At 39.2% G+C, this 22,843-nt stretch overlaps 1 protein-coding gene across 3 annotated transcripts; it reads left to right on the forward strand.

Moving 5' to 3' along the window:
• The first annotated feature begins 406 nt into the window (after positions 1-406).
• On the forward strand, positions 407-13,208 carry ZFP37 (ZFP37 zinc finger protein). 3 transcript variants are annotated; one of them, XM_046677036.1, is made up of 4 exons: positions 407-544; positions 5,527-5,653; positions 5,947-6,081; positions 11,058-13,208. In XM_046677036.1, exons 1-4 carry the CDS (start codon positions 413-415, stop codon positions 12,611-12,613), a joined length of 1,950 nt encoding a protein of 649 aa, XP_046532992.1. In that variant the 5' UTR covers positions 407-412; the 3' UTR covers positions 12,614-13,208. The 3 variants fall into 3 exon arrangements, with proteins under 3 accessions (XP_046532992.1, XP_046533001.1, XP_046533011.1); XM_046677045.1 differs by having other exon boundaries at positions 5,569-5,653; XM_046677055.1 differs by having other exon boundaries at positions 5,572-5,653.
• Positions 13,209-22,843: the final 9,635 nt, after the last annotated feature.

Consider the following 22,843-nt stretch of genomic DNA (forward strand, 5'->3'; position numbering starts at 1 on the left):
GCCCGATCGGGCATTTCCCCCTTTTTCCTTCCAATTTCTCTTATTATCCTGGCTGTCTGGAGTCCGCGCTGGGCATTTCGATTCCCGGCCGCTGTCTGCACTGCCTGATTCGGAAAAGCAACTCTGAATTCCATATTCAGGTGGTGCAAGCTCTGAGCGCCGGGGGTGGGGTGTCAAGCACAGCGAGGCACTCTGCAGGAGGTAACCGAGCCCACTTTCCGCCCGCTCGCATCTCACCACTCCAGGACTCTCGGAAGAACCCCCCCGCGCACCCGCCTCCGAGTCCGCCGCGAGCCCGGGGTCCCTTCCGTACGGCAGAGCCTGGGTCAAGATGGCCGCGCCCTGGGCCGTTCCCAGGGGCGCCGCCATCACAGCTGCCGGACCGGCTGGGGCCGCGCTCCGGGTGGCCGCCATGTCGGCCGCCGGCTGCGATCCGATGCTGACAAAGCTGGAGATCGAGGACCTGAGGAAGAGTGCGGGAACGGCCGACGAGGTCGGGTGTCCACCGGAGATGGCCGTGTCGGAGCCCGGGGGCAGCGCGGCGGTGAGTGCGAAGATGGAGCGGGCGCAGTCGGGTGTCAGAGATGGTCTAATTGGGGGTCAGTGATTGGAGGGTTACTGTATTCTCTGAAGATAAGTGATTTGGAAATTGTTGGAGGCGATGCGGAAGGGCCTTTTGTGAGGTTAGTGTTCTGAGGCATCTGTGGGCTGAGGGATGATGAGGGGATGGTTTGTGGCGTCAGTGAGTGCTACAGGTTAAGGAAATCAGTGTTTTGAGGGATCTGCGGTGACAGTCAGGAGGGAGGAGAGTCTGGCAGTCACTGAAAGGTCAGGCTTTGAAAGGCTTTGCGGATCGGAAATTGAGGGCTTTGTAGCGTGTTAGAGATGGAGACGTCATTGGGGGTGGGCAATTTGGGATGTCTGTGGGAGCCAGTAATTATGGGTGCCTGTGGTGGTTAGAGACGGGATTGTCGCTGTCAGTGTGCAGAGGTACGTGCGAGGAGTTCAGATAGGAGTTTATTGCAACAGTTAAAGAGAACAGATGATGATGTTTTAGAATAGGGTTGTAGCAGTGAAATGAAAAGAAATCAGTTTAATAATACATATGGAAATGAGCCAAATAGGACTTACTGATGAATTGATATGGAACAAGAGGGAAGAGAAGAATCAAGATTTGCATCTAGACTTTTGGCCAGAGGAACTAGATGGTGATTCCATTTTCTGAGAAAGGGTTAGGTTGGAGATGAGATTTGGTAGATGGAAATGGGAGCCAGGGTGGATGACAGTGGTTCTGTTTTGGCCATGTCAAGATTCCCATTACACATTCAAGTAGAGATGTTGAGAGCCATTAGATATATGAATGTAGAACTTAAGATGTCTGGGCTAGAGAATTCATATTTGAAAGGAATCAGCATAGAGATGGTATTTAAGGCCATAAGACTGGATGAGATCACCTAAGGAGAGAAGGTAGATAGGGAAGAGAAGGGGGCCAAAGACAGAGTTCTAGATCACTCTGACATTTAGAGGTCTGGTAGAAGACAAAAGAAAAGAGAAAAAAAAAAAGGACAATGAGGGATAGCCACTGAGGTAGGAAGAAACCTGTGTAAATGTGGTGTCAAAGAAGCATAGAGGGGCCGGCCCGGTGGCGCAGCGGTTAAGTGCGCACTTCTGCTTTGGCAACCCGGGGTTCGCTGGCCCGGATCCCGGGTGCGGACATGGCACTGCTTGGCATGCCATGCTGTGGTAGGCGTCCCACAAATAAAGTAGACGAAGATGGGCATGGATGTTAACTCAGGGCCAGTGTTCCTCAAAAAAACAGAAAAAAAAAGCATAGAGAAAAAAGCTTTTCAAGATAATGGGAGCAGCCAGTTGTGTCACGTGCTCTTGTGAATCCCAGAAATATGATTATAGAGAATTTGACTTTGGCAAGATGTAGTTCAATGGTTATTTCAATGGACTAGAGCTCTTTTAGTGGAGTAACAGGGGTAAAATCTTGTTGGGATTAGTCGAAAGAATTGGAGGTAATGAAGTAGAGACAGCAAGTATAGACAACACTTACCAAGAGTGTTGCTGGTAAATGGGGCAGAGAAATGGACATTGGATGGGACATGAGATCAAGAGAGAGTTTTCTTCAGATGAGTGATATTAAGGCAACTTTGTCAGTGGGAATGATCCAGCAGAAAGGGAGAAATAGGTGGTACAAAGGAGAAAGGTTAATTGCAGGGGTGAAGACCTTGAGAAGGCAGTTGGGGATGGGATCCAGAGCACAAGTGGAGAAACTGGCTTTAGGTAAGAGAAGGGACATTTCCATCTCAACAGAAAGGAAGACAGATGATATAGGTTTGGTAACAGTTTGGTGAATTGGTGGTATCAAGGCAAGGCAGTTCTTGTCCATTTGCATTTATTTTCTCTTTGATGTATAAGGCAAGTTCATCAGCTGAGAGTGGGAAATGAATAGATGTTGGAGAGTTCAGAGAGAAAAAGGAGAATATTTGGAATAATCATCTTGGAAAGAAGAATAGGATGCTGACAATATTGGATGCCCACTTGAGACACATTATAAATTTGAAGTGAATCCAGTCAGCACAGTTGTTTGATTTTTCTCTTGCGATGTTCAGCTTCAAAGTTGCAGGGAGAGATTAAGACAAGAGTTGGGTTTGACCAAGGTGAGACTTTGCTAGGTGAGTACAATGGAGAAGAGGGGTAAGGAAGATAAAGCGGTTTTCAATGGAGTGTGTATGGTGCTAGAACAGGGAATCTAAACAAAACAGAAGAAAAGTAAGGCTATAAGGCAGTAGAAGATTATGAAAAAGTGGTTAAGATCAATGGATCAGAGGGCTCAATGAGTTTGGAGAATTATTAGAATGGAAGTATTAGAGAAAGTGAGCTGGCAGGAAAGGAAATAATGGTTAGAGGGTAGAAAGTTTGAAGTAGAGATTTTGGAGGTGGTAAATTGATGGCAAGGGCTAAGGAATGGATGGATATGAATAGGTGGCTGAGTTTGAGTGGAAGAAAAGATTGTTGGAGTCAGGAAAGAGAGAGGCCAGGGTGTTGAATGGCTCTTCTACATTGACACAGAGATAGTGCAGGAGCTGTGGTGAAGAGGAAGCTGGTGCTAAAGTTTTCAGTGAATAAGGCAGAATGACTGTGCAGAAAAGTTAACATAACAGGCCTGAAACTACTGTCCTTGAAAAGCCCTGCTTGCAAGCTTGGCTTTTGGCTGGCATCTTAGAACTCAGATGTCAGGAGGGTTCCTCCATTCCCACAACTGATAAAAGTGGCTCCCTGTGCCTAAACTATGTAAACAATGTGGTTCATGCTGAACACCTGCTTTCCTTCTAGGACTCTTGGATTTTTGTATGGGCCGAAGGTACCCACATGAACAGCCCCTCAGAAAAACCTTAGCCACTGAGTCTCTAATGAGCTTCCCTGGTAAACAACATTTAACAAGTGTTATCACAACTCATTTCTGGAGGAATTCAGTATGTCCTGTGACTCCACTGGGAGAGGACTCTTGGATACTTGTACCTGATTTCCTCTGGACTTCACCCTCTGCACCTTTGCCCTTCACTGATTTTGCTTTGTATCCTTTCGCTGTAATAAATCATAGCTATCAGTACAACTAGCTGCCGAGTCCTGTGAGTCCTTCTAGGGATTCATCAAACCAGAGGGCTCATGGGTTACAGTCTGGTGACACTATAAACAAGCTATGGATTTTGAAGGATCCAAGAGAAATGGTTGAAAGTAACCATTTACCTCATCTTCATGCCCTGAGGCACATGGATTATGCGGGGAGACAAACAGCTTCCACTGGGGAGTGCTGTAAGGGAGCAGGATCCTCAGGAGAAAGGTAGATTTTGGTTAAAGCAAGCAGGTGAAGGGAATGGTTAAAGAGGTTGAGGGTGTAGAGGGGTTTGCTGGCAGTGGTTAGAATTTCTGTAAAAGCCACTGTTTGAGAGTCCTGTTGGAGTCAGTGACTGGGGATTGATAAAATAAGGGATTTGGGTTATGCAGGAGGTAGAAATCGATGTGTTCTGTGGGTATCAATAGTTGAGGAATTTGTGGGAATATGTATTTGGAGTGTCTGTAGGGGCAAGTGATTGGCGAGATCTGTTGCTGTTAGTGATTGGGAGGTTTGTTGAGATCAGCCATTTTGGAATTATAGGCTCAGTGATTGGGAGGGCAGTGACAATCAATGATGGGGGTTATTAGGAGTCAGTAACTGGATGTTTGTGAGGTTAGAGATTGGTGACATATGCAATTAATTGATTGGTGTTGTGTGGGAGGAAGGGGTTATCTTTAAATGTTACAAAACACGTGTGAATGTATAATTTTCCCATAGCCGTATCATCCTCCTCTCACTTGCCTAGTAAGAGGAAAACTTTAACATGCTTAAATTTCTCCCCTATCCCCAACCCCTACCAGTTATATTCCTGCTTATTTTTCTTTCATCATACATCTTGATTTTAAGGATACTTTTATAGCAATTGCACAAGAACATTATCAAGTTATTTAGATATAGCTAGACATTTTACTGGTTTTACTATTCATAGCTCTCTCTTGTATATTATTCTTTCCCAATCTTAAAATCTTGATTATGATCCAATTGTCCTTCTTTTAAAAATCATTCCTTTTCTTCCTCTCCCCACCCCCCAGTGTCTCCCTGCCTCTCTCCTCCTCTTTATTTTTAAAGTACATAGGTAATATACTTTCTGCATCCTTATATACCTAAAATACCTTACTTTGCTTCCAAACATAAATGATTTTTTGACTGGTTATAAAATCAAGGGTCTCAATTCTTCTACCTGAGAACTCTAAAACACTACTCCATAGTCTTCTGTTATAGAAGAAAAGATAAAGATGATTCTGTTTCTTTCCTTCTTTGTTTTTTTTTGGTTACTTGTCTTTCTGATATTTGTATGATTTTTTTTTCATCCTCTTGAATAAACAAATTCACAGTAGGGACTGTCTTAGTCAGTTTGGGCTGCTACAACTAAGTACCATAAACTGAGTGGCTTATAAACCACAGAAATTTATTTCTGACAGTTCTAGAGGCTGGAAGTCTGAGATCAGGGTGCCAGCTTGGTCAGATTCTGGTGAGACCCTCTTCCAGGTTGCAGACTTCTTGTTGTATCCTCACTTGTCAGAAAGAGCAGAGAGAGGAAACAAGCTCTCTGTTGATTCTTATAAGGGCACTAATCTCATTCATGAAGACTCCACCCTCATGACATCATTTAATCTAATTACCTCCCAAAGGCCCTATCTCCTAATATGATCACACTGAAGGATAGAGTTTCAACATATGAATTTTGGGACGACACAAACATTCAGTCCCTAACGGGGACATTTCTTAATATGACTTTTGTTTCTCAAAAAAAACAATGCAAAATTGGGTAGAGAATAGGTATCCTATACAATATCATGATCAACAGAGAATGGTCAAGGTAAGAAGAAGTCATTAATATCCTGTCCAAATCACTCACTAATATGGATAACATTAGACTGAATAGGAATATGTTATTATAGGGATCAGTAAGATTCAAAGATGTGACTATGGCCTTTACCCAGAAGGAATGGGAGCAACTGGATCCTGCTCAGAGGAACCTGTACAAGGATGTGATGCTGGAGAACTACAGCAGCCTTGCTTCAATGGGTAAGGACCGTTCCTTCATAATTCAAAATGTGTCCACTGTGATACCTTCTCTCTGAAGTCTGGATTTTTATAGATCAAAGAGTTTTAGTCCCTTTTGGGTACTAGACAGGATACTTGTGCCCCTGCCTCAACAAAGGAAGTTCTACTCAGATGAGGTACATGGGCATCTGTATTATGAAATTTCGGAAACCATGTATTTCTTATCCTTTTAAGGCTCTAAAGCTCAAATGTTAGGGCTTTATTTCTGGGATGGCTGTTGTTATACATCAATTTCTACCCTTTCTCATGAGCAGGATATCAAGCTGCCAAACCGGACATGATCTCCAAGTTGGAAAAAGGAGAAGAGCCGTGGTTGGGGAAGGGGAAAAGACCCAGTCAAGGTGGTCCGAGTGAAATAGCAAGACCCAAGCAAATAGGAGCCCGTGGAAGTAAGTTCCTAGTTTCTTGGTGGTAACTTTGGAATTCTTCAAAGAATAATTTATTCTTACATTCTTTTTAAAGATCCCAGACCTTTCTTTCTTAACCATAAAGTAGCAGTAGAAAAATATCAGAATCTCCTGGGGGAAGAGGAGTTTAAACTACAAAGATTCTCTAACCTTAGAGATTGTAATATCTCATCCTTCTATGAACTGGTCCACGTGAGAGATTCTCATATGAAGTTACTATAGTTGTAAGCCAGTGTTATGTATGAGACTTTGCTTCTATCACTTCTATCAGTCAGCTTAGGCTAAGTTATGCTCCAGTAAATGATGACCCCAAAATCTTAGCAGCTTACAACAGGAAAGAGTTGTTTCTTGCTCAAGCTACAGCCCTATTCCACATTATGTTGTGGACCTACAATGAAGGAGCAGTCCCTATCTGGCAAATTCTGATCTCATGGCAGAGGGAAAGAAGAGTGAGTGGAACCACATGATGACTCTCAAAATCACTGAATGGAAGTGCTGGATATCTCTTTCTGTCATTTTGTTGGTTAGAGCAGATCACCTGGTCACTCCTGAGTTCAACAGGGTATGAATGTATAATCCTTCCACAGGGAATAATAATACAGTCTGCCACATCACTCAGGTTGTGGTGGGAAAAATGGTGAAGACCAGGCCTCTAAACCTTTGGTACAGCCCTTCAGATGCCTAACTGACCCGTCCATATACTGTCTTTCCTCATCCATGTTCTCTACTGCTCAGCTTTCAGAAGGAGCATTGATCTCTCTTAGCTGTTCTCTGAATCCCGGCAGTGCGTTTTAAAATTATCCTCCTTTTTCCTAATATCCTCAGTTTTTCTCCCTTCCTCTACCCACACTCTGAGACCCCATGGTATCAAATTTCTCTCCTTATATATTCAGACATTCTTAGATATGTCCTCTTTCCACATCTGTTGGCATGATGCTCCTGCCCCTAATTACTTTGCATTTCTCTCCTTTCACTGTGAAGTGCTCTAGACTTGTGGTTATATACCACAGTGCATCATCATTTCCATTTTCTCCTTAACCCTTGCAGGCGAATCCCACAGAATTCATGCCTCTATCTAAATTTCTGACTTTAAAGAGACTACTGCTTACCTTCCAATGCATGTTTTAATTGTTTTGATCAGCCTGAAATTCTTGCTCACCCAGCTTGACTTATACCATTTGAATCTGATCTTATCCTCTAAGTGTTTCTTTACCCTTTATTTCACCAGATTCTCTTCCTTCTCACTTTGCTGAAGTGTCCCTAAGGTTTTATCTTCTGCTATCTGTTCTTTTTTTTCCATTATATTTCCCTCAAATGAATCATCCATTATGTAAATACAAACTATTTATTCTACACTGGTGACTTCCAAGATAAATTTACCTTGTCCAGATAAATCTCCAATTCCTTTGTCTTGCACTCATATTTTAATTGCTTATAGGACAGCTCATTGTCAGTGTCAGAAATTGAAAACTCTATCTTTTTTTGTAAATTAGAGCTGCCTTTCACCTTTCTTATTTTTATCAGGGTCTACTCTGATTTAGGCCTGTCTACCATGGAGTTCTGTGAATCTTTGCTTTCTGCTTTCTCTCTTGCTATCCTCTCCTCAGTTCCTGGTTGGTTGGTTTGTTTTCCTCATTTCTCACTGACATCATCCAAATCAAGTTCGTATTATCTCATACCTAAATTGCTCCAATTCTTAGGTGGATTTGTTGAATCTTTTTTTTTAATAACTCATCTTAGATGTTGCCACCAACCATTAATCTATTCAGCTATTATTTAAGTCACTATAGTTCCCAAATTAGCAGAATGTCCACAATATCTTTTTAAGTTTCCTCTGACCCTGAATTTTCCAAGACTCCATGACTTTCTGAGACCAGAGGGAAAGTCCTTCAAATGACAAATGACAAGACCTCATGGAGTTTTTGATCTATTCATCAGTGGCTCCAGTGTTGGCTCTCTTTACTTTTTGCGCTGGTACTTGGTGCTACAAGTGAAAAGTAATCCTGAGTCATTTAATACATCTTTGTCATTGCTGCTGTGACTCTCTTCTTGGTTCAGGTTCTTATATAGTACTTGGAGATTCTGCAAGGATGGACTGTTCTGTTCCCTCCAATGATTTTCTGGGTCTAGTGAGCGCCATACTTCAGTTTCTAAAGTTATAGTTATTTTAGCTTAAAATTCATGTTTTATTTACTGTCTCAGATTCAAGACAAGCTTACAGCTTTAATCATATGCTCTGCCAGACCCACCTCTCCCTTGGTATTACCCTGTTATTGTACCAATTCACTAGTTCAGATTCTCGTCCCTTCACTCATGGTAAATTTCTCTTGTAGTGCTTTATATGTTTTTCTACTGGCCAATGTCAGTTGGAACCAGCCCAAACCATCATTATAAGAGGTTCTTTTAGTGTTTCGCTACCAAGGAAAAGGTTTGAGTTTTGATCCCTTTCTTCCGAGAAGGAAATTTGCCTCCCCAGCATCCTTGGCTATTGGAAGATTCTGCTTTTGCTATGCTACATAAAAGTCTTGTTGTACTCATTCTCCCAGGATGTTTGTATCACTTAAAATTTTCTAAACGAAAAAGCAGCTAGCAACTTCCCTTCTCCCTACTGTATCTGTACCATTACTATATCTATACTTACAAAACTTGATCTTCTACTCCATGGGAACTAATCTCTTAAAGTCCTCCATAGAAATAACATTATTTCTGGGGGCTAGCCCTGTGACCAAGTGGTTAAGTTCGCACACTCTGCTTTGGCGGCCCAGGGTTTTGCCGGTTCAGATCCCAGGCGCGGACACAGCACTACTCTTCAAGCTGTGCTGAGGTGGCATCCCACAAAGCAGAGCCAGAAGGACCTACAATTATAATATACAACTATGTACTGGGGGGCTTTGGGGAGAAAGAAAACAAAAAAGAAGATTGGCAATGATATTAGCTCAGGTGCCAATCTTAGAAAAAAAATAATAGTATTTCCTGGGGCCAGCCCAGTGGTGTAGTGGTTAAATTTGTGCACTCCGCCTTGGCAGCCCGGGGTTCATGGGTTCAGATCCTGGGTACAGACCTACACACCACTCATCAAGCCTGCTGTGGTAGAATCCCATCTCCAAAATAGAGGAAGATTGGCAGAGATGTTAGGTCAGAAACAATTTTCCTCAAGGCGAAAAAGGAAGATTGGCAACAGATGTTAGCTCAGGGCCAATCTTTCTCACCCAAATAATAAGTAACAGTATTTCCTGGCTGTATATTCAAATACCATAACTCTTTTCTGTTTGATCCTAGTTTTCACTTTATCCACATAATGCTTCATTATGAACAAGGTGACTGTTCACTCTCTATATCTTTCTAAGGTTATGAGCTGAGCTTTCTGAGGTCTGAGCTCTTACATATGCTTCTCTCTTTGAGTCTTTGTGGATTCTCACCATGAAGATTTTTCTGCTTTTCCATGTACATAGTTGGAAAAGGCCACCCCAAAATTGTATGCCCAGCTCTTACGCTTTTAGGTTTTTATACATGTGATAGCCATATCTAGTTAAAAGTAGTCTTTGGGTTTCTATTCTAAATTCTTAGGCGTGAGAATATTATTGGACTACCTGGGGCTCCATGTTTACCACTGTCCAATTGGTTGTTTTCAACCAGAGGTTGGATCGTGTAGTACAAACACGGCTGCCCACATCTGTGAGTGGGGGTGGTGGTCTCGGGGAAGGGAAGCCTGCATTGAGAAGATACGTTAAAATGTATAATTGTGTAATGTGTGGAGGAAAGAATGTGAACAATTACTTAGAGCTTGGAATAAGCTTAAAATTTATTACAGTCAATTAGTAGAATGACCTAGCAGAAACAAAGGTGTGCTCCACAGCAAATTGTTGGAAAACAAGTATGTGTGTACACTGTAAATCCAAATGGTGTAAAGCTGTTTGTCAATCTCATTACTGTGAATTTCATCATATGGTAAAAGCATCAGGGAACTCAGAGAAACTGTAGATTTTTAGGACAAGAATGTCATTATATTGATCATGGGTGGCAGCAGTGCAACACCCTTTCCTGCTTATTCCCTCAGTCACCTATAAGCTGTTCTGTACTCCTTGATGGACTTACCTTATTCTTTCTATTTTGGCTCTTTGGGGTGCAATAACAAAAATTTACTTGAGCTAGCCTAAGTAAATAGAGGAATTTATTATGAGGCCATGGGTATATCTCTTGTAACCTAAGGGTAGATACTTCAGTCAGACCTTACCAGGGATTAGTACCAGGAACTGGGAAGCCATTAGGAATTAGGATTGTGCAAATGGTCTCTTTGAGGACACATGATCTTACATCTCTGCTTCTCTGTGTATATATGCTTCATTCTTCATACTGATTAACTTTCTGTTGAACACAGGGAAAAAAGGCTTCACTAGTACTTGTCTAATAGAATTTTTTAAATTTAAGCATCCAGTGGAGACTAACTAGAGTCTAAATTTTTAGAGGAAGACTCTTATTGGACATCTTGGCTTTTGCCAGATGTCTCCATCTGTGACTGTGGAGAGTTGGATTAATACGGTGCAGGCTGTAGGAGCCAAGTACTATGGGTTGATTGTCAGTCATCAAAGCTGTGCACCTTGGGCTAAGGAGAGACCTCAAAAAATGTCATCTACAATCAAAAGCTCTTTGAACTTCATCTGTTCTGTCTTCTCTGCTCATGTTATTTCATCTTCTATCCCAGGTTGCAAAGTCATATTAATAAATAGCCAAAGCTTTTTCTAATCACTATTATCAATTTTCTTTTCTTGTTTTTTACTATGGCACTTTCGCCCTCAAGTGTAAGAGAATAGGGACATTTGTGCTTGATAGGTCATTCACTTTGGGATACTAGGCTTGAATAAAGATTCAACCCCACAACAGGGCATTTCTTTATGAATTGTATTCCAAATACAAGAGTGCAAAGATTCACAAGAATGTCTCATTGAATTCCATTTTAGAAGTCCAGCAAGATGATGACCAGCTAGAGAATCACCAGGAATCTCAAAAAAAACTCCTTAGGGAAGTTGCATTTAAGAAAAAAACTCTGACTAAGAAGAAAGGCCATGAATGTAGTTCATTGGGGGAAAAAAATGTGAGTACAAAACATCCTCCTTCAAAAAAAAAGCTTCTTAAATTTGAGTCACATGGTAAAAGTTTGAAACAGAATTTAGATTTACCTGATCATAGAAGAAACTATGTAAAAAAGAAACCTGATGTAGCTAAAGAGCAGAGAAAATCATTCAGCCATAGCTTATCTGATACAAAGAAAGAAAAAAATCAAACTGGAAAGAAACATGAGAAATTATCCAACCAAAACCCTTCTAATAAGCATGACAAAACTCAAACTGGTAAGAAACGTGAGAAATTAGGTCATCCCATACACAGCTCTTCCCATACTAAATGGGACAAAATTCAAACTGGAGAGAAACATGAGAAATCATCCAGCCATAGCTTATCTCCTACTAAGCATGAAAAAACCCAAGCTAAAGTGAAACCCTATGAATGTAATCAGTGTGGGAAGGTTCTCAGCCATAAACAAGGACTCGTTGACCATCAGAGAATTCATACTGGGGAGAAACCATATGAATGTAATGAATGTGGGATAGCTTTTAGCCAAAAGTCACACCTTGTTGTACATCAGAGAACTCACACTGGAGAAAAACCATATGAATGTATTCAGTGTGGCAAAGCCCACAGTCATAAACATGCCCTCACTGACCATCTAAGAGTTCATACTGGGGAAAAGCCCTATGAATGTACTGAATGTGGGAAAACCTTCAGACACAGTTCAAACCTTATTCAACATGTGAGATCTCATACAGGTGAGAAGCCCTATGAATGTAAGGAATGTGGAAAATCCTTTAGGTATAATTCATCTCTTACTGAACATGTGAGAACTCATACAGGTGAAATACCATATGAATGTAATGAATGTGGAAAAGCCTTTAAGTATAGCTCATCTCTTACTAAACATATGAAAATTCATACAGGTGAAAAACCCTTTGAATGCAATGAATGTGGGAAAGCTTTCAACAAGAAGTCACACCTCATTATACATCAAAGAACTCATACTAAGGAGAAACCCTATAAATGTAATGAATGTGGAAAAGCCTTTGGACATAGCTCATCTCTTACTTACCACATGAGAATTCATACAGGTGAAAGTCCCTTTGAATGTAATCAATGTGGGAAGGCCTTCAAACAAATTGAAGGCCTTACTCAACATCAGAGAATTCATACTGGGGAGAAACCCTATGAATGCATTGAATGTGGGAAAGCCTTTAGCCAAAAGTCGCACCTCATTGTACACGAGAGAACTCATACTGGGGAGAAACCCTATGAATGTAATGAATGTGGAAAAGCCTTCAATGCAAAGTCACAACTTGTTATACATCAAAGATCCCACACTGGAGAGAAACCCTATGAATGTAATGAATGTGGGAAAGCCTTCAAACAAAATGCATCCCTTACCAAACATGTGAAAACTCATTTAGAAGTGAAATCTCCTGAGTGAAATGGATGTGGGAAATCTTTTGAATGAACTGAAGGTTGTATTTTACCTTAGAAGTCTTCTGAATTTCAAGAATGTTAGAAGGCCTTTAATAAGAAGTTCCAGCACGTTACACATGAGAGAATTTGAAAGTGAAGCTTCACATAGAAGCAATAGATGGAGAATTTAAACTTGATACCAAACCTTCTATGGAAAATATTGTTTTCTAAATCTCAATTATTATAAATGATGTATGTGTTCAGATTGAAATATAAAGCTTTTAAAATTGTTAATAAGTTGAATAATCAGAGCAATAGCGAAAACAAATTACATATGCTAAGAATTCCTGAGTTGCTTGAGTGTTGTGTACTTAAGCACCACACATGAGAAGTGAATTTGCATATCTGCTTATTGCCATATATAAATGTGTGTGGCCATTGGTATGGGTCTCATCTTTGATATTATCACCCAGCTCTTTCTTAATGTCTCTGTTAGCTTCTGCATCAGTAGAAAACTTTAAAAAAGAGTTATTATTGGTGCCAGTCCCATGGCCAAGTGGTTGGGTTCGTGCGCTCTGCTGTGGTGGCCCAGGGTTTCGTTGGTTGGAATCCTGGACGTGGACATGGCACTGCTCATCAAGCCACGCTGAGGTGGCATCCCACATGCCACAACTGGAAGGACCCACAACTAAGAATATGCAACTATGTACCCGGGGGGCTTTGGCGAGAAAAAGGAAAAAAATAAAAAACAAAACACAGATGTATTATTTTAAAAAAAAGAGTTAGTATTTATGTAAAAAATGTTAACACAAAGCTAAGAGAAAATGAAAGAAAGCAGCTGAAGATACACAGGTACTGGTAGGGAATGATGTGCGAGATAAATTGTTAGGTGAAAAAAGCAGGTTGCTGAACTGTGTGTATAGTATGTTCCTACTTGTGTACAAAATAGTGTATGTGTTTGCCTATCTTCTTCTGTCTGTGTATATGTATGTATGTATGTGTGTATGTATGTGTGTAGATATATATATATGTATATAAATATTTGTATGTGAATAGACTTGGTTTGAATAAATACAGAAGGAATTTAATAGAGGTTGCCATTGGGCACAGGAGTACAGGAATAGGGTCTAGGATTGGAAATAGACTGACTTTTTATTGTATACTGTTTCAGTTTTTTTATCATGTACATATATTATTGTCACAAGTAAAATTCTTTTAATGTGGATAATTCAACACTAATTAAAATTTTCACTGAGCCCACTCCATGATGTTGTTTGACAAAGTAGAAGTTTCTGTGCCTATTCATGAATGATGATGAATCTGAGGATATGGTATTAAACTTGATACTGAATTCACAGAGACTTCTCCTATCCAGCACAAGTTCTTTCATTGAAATAATAAAATATAGTTGTAAATAATGAATTACAACTATAACTATAACTCAGCAGTGTTTGCCCTTTTTTGAAAGACTGAAAATGAATTGTGATTGAAGGTGAGTGAAAGTGATTTTCTGAAAAATCATTCCATTTTGTCTCCTATTCAAAGCACTTATACACAAACACCTCAATCTGGGATTTCAAATGTATTGCTACAAATGCCACTACTCCTTGTTCTTGCCCAATTAGCAGACATTGTTAATAAATCTCTGCAGTCTTTCTGAGTGAATCTAGACTTGTCCTCAGAATCATTCTTAAGTATGCATTCTGGAAGGTATTATGAATCCATTTGGGCTTGCACAGGAGACCTATTTTCTGCTGCATACCAAGATTTTTTTTACTCATGAGTCATAGATAAAAAATACAGCTGAACTGTTTTAAAATTTAAGTTGTTATGCTAAAAACAATGATGTTAAGGACAGAAGTGGTTTTCTAATATAAAGTAATAATAATATTTGGCATGTATGTCACCTTTTACATTTTTCACAGCACATTGACTACATTACTTCATTTGTTCCTCAGAACAAACATATGAGTCAGTAAGCAAGACTTGCCTAGTCATCAGCAATTCTGCTCAATAAATATTTCACCTAAATATTAGTCTAGCATAATGACGGGCCTTCAACAAATACATAATTCAATGCCATCCTTGCAAATATTTCCCATTCAAGTTCCTTCCTTCCTGACCTCCTCATTTCAGAGAATTAAAAGGTATAAATATTGAGAATGGGATTTGTGTGTGTGTGTGCATGTGTTGAAAGATCAACTCATGGATATTATGACCTCATTTCCAAATAAATTATTTGCATTCAGAGGAAGAAAATGCAATGTGAAAGCCATTTCCACTAGTAATTTATTACCAAGTGGAAATCTTGCACTGTGCACAGAATGAATCATCATTGTCTGGAACTATAGATAATCTGCACTTTTTAGAAGGATAAAACAATTGCAGGCTATGGCTAGGTTAAATTTACAACACCTCTTGGAGAACCCATAACAGTACCATACATGGACAGTCAGGAATATAGTTATTACTGAACAGTAGAAATGAATGCTGAAAGCCATCCTGTGCAGTAAACAATGAATTAAAGTTAGCATCAATGAATGAAGAAATGATGTCTAAAAGTGATCAGAGGTGAACAATAAAAGACAACAGACATAGAGAGGTGAGTCTAAATCAATGATACCCAAACGTTAGCATGCATCACAATTGCCTGGAGGGCTTGTTAAAACACAGATTTTAGAAATGGGCCCCACCCACAGAGTTTCTGATTTCAGTCAGTCTGTGGTGGGGCCTGAGAATTTGAATTTTTAATATGTTCTCAGAGAATGCTGATGCTGCTGGTCTGTGGACCACACTTTGAGAGTTACTGATTTATATCATTGTTTAAGTAAAATTTTAAAATAGTTTTAAATGTTTCTGAGATATTTCTTTAATATAAGGAAGATAAAGGGACATATACCATAAAGTAAATGGTTAACAGCTTTTAAACATTTATTTATTCAAGTAATATTCATCATCTCCTATATGCTGGGCACTATTCTAATTCCTAGAGATACAGTAGTCAACAAAACAAGAAGGAAAAAAAACCTGTCATACAGTTTAATTCTAGAGTGGCAGACAGACAATAAACAAATAAGTAATTAAAATACAGAGTATGACTGATGGTGATAAGTGGTACAGCAAAACACAAAGCAGGGAAGGGGAATGGAAGTGTAGAAGAACGCGGTTTTATATGGTCATGGTGGTGGTGAAGTAAGCTCAAGCTCACTTAGATGGTGACACAAGCAGACTTGAAGAGAGTGAGGGAGAAAGTCATGTATAATATACGAGGGAAGAGCATTCCAGGCATACATCTTTTAGAATCTAAGGGTGTGGGAAAAGAGAGAAAGATGCTGAACTCCTCTGAGATAATGAAGAAGAAAAATAGGAAATTTTAAAAATTAAATCAAGATTTAAAAAATACTAGGTTTGCAAGAGAGGCAGAAATCAAGATCTCTCATACATCGCTTTTGGTCATCAAGGTTGTACAATGTATTAAAATGTATATCTGACAGTCTATATCAAAGCCTTAAAATGTCTCCCATCATACTTCCAGTAATTTAGTCTGTGATGCATAATCAATGTGTACTACAATATTTGTCATAGAACACAGAGAAGTTGGATATAAGATAAATTGCTAGTTAATTGATTAAATAAAGCATGATACCCTCATAGAATGGAATACTATGACATTCAAAGTCATGTTTTCAGATTATAGTTAAGAAGACACAAATGGTGATCACGTATTATTCTCAGTTAGGAATGTATTAGACTGATGCATCTCTAGGCATCAATTAAGTGATCAACTAATGAAGAAAAGCAAAGTTTTTCACAAAATCTCGCTGCTAGCAGACTTTAGCTAACATCTTGACTAGAAATGAGTCACATGACTATTTTAAGAGAGTCTTAAAAACTTGGGATCTTTGGCTTCTTAACCTTCATAATAAGGAAGGAAGGACAAGGGCATTAGAAAATGGGTGTCGAGCCAAACAATCTATAACATCTGAAATAATAAGTAAAAAACATCAGGTTACAAAGTGATACATACATTAAGATCTTAATTTAAAAATATTTATCATGTTTATACACACAAATACATGTGCTGGAAAATGCATAATATTGCCATCATTATGTGACAGCGGTTCTTTCAGGATTGTACGAGTAAGTTTTATGTTTTTCTAAGTAATTTTTATATTTTCATGAATTAATTTTATTTTGTTATAATGGGTCTCCATTTTCCGTATGGCCAAGTAGATTCTTACTAAACCTGACCCTCCCACAGATAACAATTATAAACTCTGGACAACACACATACACACATACAACGATGACCTAAAGGTACTGGAGAGTGAACAAAAACGGATATGGAAAGGAGTTGAAACTTGAAAGAAGGGAATGGTAGGAGGTTTGATCACATTTTTATGGCTCTTAGCCTGAGGAAATACTGAAGTTGGTGTGGCAGGGGGATAATTTGATAGAAAACATGCAGTATTTTTGACATGAAAAACCATAGGACTGAGTTTAGGGGAACCACAACTCCTGGGAAGTGGAGGCAAGAATCCTAGAAGAGAGAGACTCAAAGAGGGGGCAACCCAAATTCTGTGAGTAAACTCTGCTCAAGTCTCTGGCTGACCCCGGAACCATGCATGTATGTTATGGACTCCTAACCCTTCAACTAAAGACAAAAGATCTGAGCTTTCATTTGTGCTTCTGCCTCAGAGACAGAGTTTGAAGTTCAAATTCAACCATACTAATTAATTGATAAAACAAAACATTAACACTCTTCAGAGAAATATATCAGAATCCAGAATCTCCATAACTTATCATTCATGATATCTAGGATACAAGAAAAACTTACTTGACATTCAAAGAATTGGGGAAACATGACCCCATTTCAAGAAAACAGACAACCAACCCAGAAATTGGAATAAGCAGAGGAAGATATTAATATAGCTATTATAACTATGCTTAATGAAATAAAGAAAAATATGCTCACAGTGAAGGTAAGGATTTAAACCCAGCAAAGAAATAGAAACTACAAAGAAAAACCAAAAGAAAATTCTAAAACTTAAAGATATGTCTGAAATTTAAAATTCACTGGATAAGTTTACTAACAAAATGTAAAGGACAGAGGAAAAGTCACTGAACTTTTTTTTTTTGAGGAAGATTAGCCCTGAGCTAAATGCTGCCAATCTTCCTCTTTTTGCTGAGGAAGACTGGCCCTGAGCTAACATCCATGCTCATCTTCCTCTACTTTATATGTGGGACACCTACCACAGCATGGCATGCCAAGTGATGCCATGTCCACACCCAGGATCTGAACCGGTGAACCCTGGGTCACCAAAGTGGAATGTGCGAACTTAACCGCTGCACCACTGGGCTGGCCCCAGAGTCACTGAACTTGAAATAGATTAGTAGATATGACCCAAACAAGTGAGAAGAAAAAATGATTAAAAAGACATTAATAGAAATTCAGTGACCTGTGGGATGATAATAAAATGTCTTGCATATGTGTAGTTAAAGTTCCAAAAGAAGAGCAAGGAGAAAATGGGACACACAGAATATTCAAAGATATTGTGGCTGAAATTTCTCCAAATTTTGTGAATGATATAAATGTACTGATTTGAGAATCTCAGCAAACTCTAAGCAGGATAAATGTGAAGAAAACAATGATTAGGCATATCCTAGACAAGCTGCTAAAACCTAAAGATAAAAAGGAAATCTTGAAAGCCAGGTGAGAAATGACACATTATATGTGATAAAAACAATTCTAAGCACTGGTGACTTATCATCAAAAACTATGGAGGCCAGAAGACAGTGGATCAACATCCTTAAAGTGCTGCAGAGAAAAACAAAACACACAATGAAGAAATACACAGCGCAGAATATACAACCATGCATCGGGGGCTTTGGGGAGAAAAAGGAAAAAAATAAAATCTTTATAAAAAAAGAAGAAAAACAAAACAAAAAACGTTCAAGCTAGAATTCTATATCCACAAAAATATCCTTTAAGAATAAAGGTGAAGTAATGATATTTCAGATAAAAGAATTAAGAAATTTGTTCCCAGAAGACTATAAAGTTCTTCAAGTTGAAGGGAAGTGATACTAGATGAAAACTCAGTTCTTTAGGAAGCATCAAAGAGCATCAGAAATGATAAAGACATTGGTAAATATAAAAGATTATTTTAACCTGTGAATTTCTTCAAAATAGGATTGTTTAAAACAAAACTTATAGCATTATCTTATGTGGATTGCAAGGGATTTAGATGCAATACATGTAGCAACTCTAGCATAAAGAAATGGGGGCAGACCTAAATTTCCAAATTCTATGTGATATGGTACAATATCAACTTCAAGTAGACTGAAAGTCAAGAGTTTATAGAGCAATCCCTAAAGAAACCGTTAAAGAGTAAAGCAAAGAGGTATAGCCAAAAACACAACTGATAAATTTAAATGAAGCTCTAAGAAGTATTTAAAAATTACTAATGGAAGCAGGAAGGGAGGTACAGAGGAACAAAAATCAAAGGGAATAAAAAATATGAATAATAATATGGTGGACCTAAACCCAGCCATAGCAATAATTACATTAAAAGTTAATGGACTAAACACTCCAATTCAAAGGCAGAGATTTTCTTGATGGATTAAAAAAACAAGACCCAATTTTATGCTCTATAAGATCCAGACTTTATAAAGACACAGATAAGTAAAATTAAATGAATTGAAAATGACATACCATACAAATAGTAAGCATACAAAGGTTGGAATGGCTATATTAATAGCAGACAAACAGACTTCTTGATAAAGTGCATTAACAGAGATAAAGAGGGCCAAATTAAAGAGATAAAAGGATCAATTCATCAGGAAGACATAACATTCATCAATCTCTATGCACCTAAAGTATATGAAGCAGAAATTGAAAGACTTAAAGGGAGAGATCTACAACTCCACCATCATAATTAGAGATTTTCACATCCCTTTTCTAGGCAATTGATAGAAAAACTAGACAGAAAAATTGGTGGTAAAGACATAGATAACCTGAAGAACACTACAAAAAATTTTGACCTAGAGCCAGCCCTGATGGCTTAGTGGTTAAAGTTTGGTGCACTCCACTTCGGCTGCCTCAGTTCAGGTCCTGGGAACAGAACCACACTGCTCGTCTGTCAGTAGCCATGCCATGGCAGCAGCTTACATAGAAGAACTAGAAGGACTTACAACTAAAATATACAAGTATGTACTAGGGCTTTGGGGAGAAAACAAAAAAATTTTAAAAGGAGAGGAAGATTGGCAACAGATGTTAGCTCAGAGCAAATCTTTCCTAGCAAAGAAAAAAGCCTTTGACCTAAATGATATTTATAGAACATTAATTCTACAACTGTAGAATTTTTTCAAGTGCACATGGTATGTACACCAAGATGGAAAATACACTGGGTCACAAAACCAGTCTTAATACATTTAAAACAACTGAAATCCTATAGAGTATGTTTTCTGACCACAATAAAATTGGAGTTGGGTTCTCCAGAGGCAGATACGGAGACAGAGTTAGAGGTATCAGATGTTTATTAAAGATCAATACCTATGAAAGGAAGGGAGAAGCAGGATTCAGCAAAGGAAGAAGTTTAAATACATTACAGGCCCAACAAAGCCTTTGCCAACCTGGTGAGGACCTCTGGAGTGTTTTTCTCATCTAAGTGTCTTATATTTGGCCTTTATACCTACGCCTTGCTCATTCACCACATGCAGGCTGCCCTGCAAATGGCATGATCTCAGGTAAGGCAGCTCTCTGTAGCTGAGTCCCACCTTTTAAGTGCCTGACAGCTAGAAGTTGTTTTCTGATTGACCTCCCCACAGCTGAGCAACAGGTCCTTCCTTGAAGAAGAATCTTCATATGTAACTCGATGTCTATCATAATCTATCCCTTGCTCTGCTCAGATATACTTCTCCGTATATATCTGTGAAGTACTTCCTCCAGGATTTCTAAGTTCCTTTCTGCCTGGGAAGAAATTAGAAGAGAGAGATTAGTGGGATAAACTACAGTTCCTGCTGCTACAGTGGGCTCAGGGTCATAGTGGGTAAGTTTGTATGCTCTGCTTCAGCGGCGTGGGATTCACAGGTTTGCATCCTGGGTGCGGACCTAGTACTGTTCTTCAAGCTACGCTGTGGTGACATCCCACATAAAATAGAGGAAGACTGGCAAAGATGTTAGCTCAGGGCCAATCTTCCTCAAGCAAAAAGAGGAAGATTGACAACAGATGTTAGTTCGGGGCCTATCTTCCTCATAAAAAAAAAAGAAAAAATGTAACTAGAGATCAGGGAAAATAAAACAGAAGGTCTCTTCCAAGGAAACTTGCAACATAGTCATACAAGTTATAGGATTTTTCAGTTAATTAAGGTTGAGCATGTCATCTGCAATTATATGATTTACCTTATACATTAAATGTGATGCTTTCTTGAGGGCAGTAAAGATTTTTTGGCATTTAGATTTGAAGTTATTCTCCTGATGGAGCTGCGTGCATATGATGTAGTAGGTAGGCAGTGTCTTTAACATTTACCAACCCATGATAAATTCCATAACAGCTTTCTCCACAGCTGTTTCTTAAGCCATTTTTCAATGTAAGTATAGGGCATAATTATAAGGCAGAAATCAGTTTCTAGGCAGGAAAATCATGAGGTCCAAGTACGCAGCTGTCAAACAGTCTGCCTCAATCCGTGAATAACATCTACAATTTTTGGAGCAGCATTTCTCAACCCTTGGAGTTTGTAAAATTAGTCCAGGAGAGTCATGCTATTAAAGGTAATAATAGTATCAATTTTAATTTGCAGTTTTTAACTAATAAATAATCATATTTTTTTTCTTTAAAATGCAGTAGCTTGAGAGCCTCGAAGTATGTATCAAGTGAGCATGCTTGGTGGATAGTGGAGATCAAGTGAATTTGCTCATTTCTGTTGGTTTATCAGTCAACTAAACACCGCTAGTCTGCATCTTGGTGGTTGTGATTGTCATACGGTTTTATATGTTGTTATTTGAAAGTATATATTGTTTCATTTTTACCTATAATGTTCCATTGATTATACCCACTATGTAATATATAGCTTCAGTATAATAGTTGTCACAGTGGGGAGCGTGCATTCCTTAGGAGATGTGCAAGATGATCCACTGGGGTATGAGGAGAAAAGTTGAGAACTGCTACTTATGTGTCTTTTTCATTATCATAATATCTCAGTATTGAAGTACATACATGTAATTGATTTTTTTAAAAACCTATATATTATTGATGTGCGTGTTTCTTTCTTTAACTGAAAAATATCTCACCAAGAGTCACCTCATTAAAACAAAAGACACTCCTATCACCCAGGAAATTCCAAGGAATTTAGGAGCACTGTATCAGGAACCAGTCAAAGACCAAATATTAGAACAAAAGATACTCCTACCACCTTTATTGCATAGGAACTTACAAAGGTTTTAGGAGCTCTGACTGTGAGCCAGGGACAAAGATCAAAATATGTATTTCTTATTATGTCACAGTATCAGTCTCCAATTTTAAAAGTTTGGGGACTACCAGGTTATCTACCTATAATTCTGCACCCAGTTCCAATGTGTGGGGTTTTTTTCCACATACCACCAAACAGTCCTCCAACACCAGGTGGGTGTCCTACAAGTCAATTCAATTTTGAAACTGCCTACCTGGAGATAGGCTCAGATCCTACAGGTTAAGGGCTCAGTCCGACAATACTACCCTCCACTTCTGATCCAATCGCAAGTCCAAGTTGTTACCTGTGCTTCTGACTGCCTGTAAATCACAGGTTCCCATGACCCCCTCCTTTTGTTACTGGACACAAACACAGATTCTTTACCTGTCACACAAGAGGGGCCAAATAAAACTGGAATGCCAGGCTTACGGCAAGGAAAGAGTTTTATTTCCAGTGACATCAGCCAGGAGACAAGAGTGAGCCCTCAAATTCCTCTCGTCTCCCCAAAGGATGGGAGGCAAGTGTTTTAAAGGTTGTGAGGATTGCGGCTTCTTGTAGGGATGGGGAGCCTGTGGCCTTGCTAGTTGGTGCTTTCCCACTGGCCTGTGTTTGGCCTTGTGAGGCTGCTTGCAGGAAGGGGGATGGCAAGATAAGGGAATCTGCGGGTGGATATCCTTGGTTGTCTGGCTCCATGGCAGATGTTGGATTCTGGTGCCAGGAAGCTGAGGAATAGGCAGGGAAGGTGGATGGGTGCTTTTGGTTTTAACCCATATATGCTGGGTTTAATGTAGGGGTTCACCAGCCCAGA

Source organism: Equus quagga, chromosome 1, assembly GCF_021613505.1.
Source record: "Equus quagga isolate Etosha38 chromosome 1, UCLA_HA_Equagga_1.0, whole genome shotgun sequence".
Lineage (NCBI taxonomy): Eukaryota > Metazoa > Chordata > Mammalia > Perissodactyla > Equidae > Equus > Equus quagga.

Coding starts and splice junctions, on each gene's coding strand:
- ZFP37 (XM_046677036.1), top strand. CDS start 413: ATGTCGGCCGCCGGCTGCGATCCGATGCTGACAAAGCTGGAGATCGAG. Junction 545..5,526: donor AGCCCGGGGGCAGCGCGGCG/GTGAGTGCGAAG, acceptor ATGTTATTATAG/GGATCAGTAAGATTCAAAGA. Junction 5,654..5,946: donor CAGCAGCCTTGCTTCAATGG/GTAAGGACCGTT, acceptor TCTCATGAGCAG/GATATCAAGCTGCCAAACCG.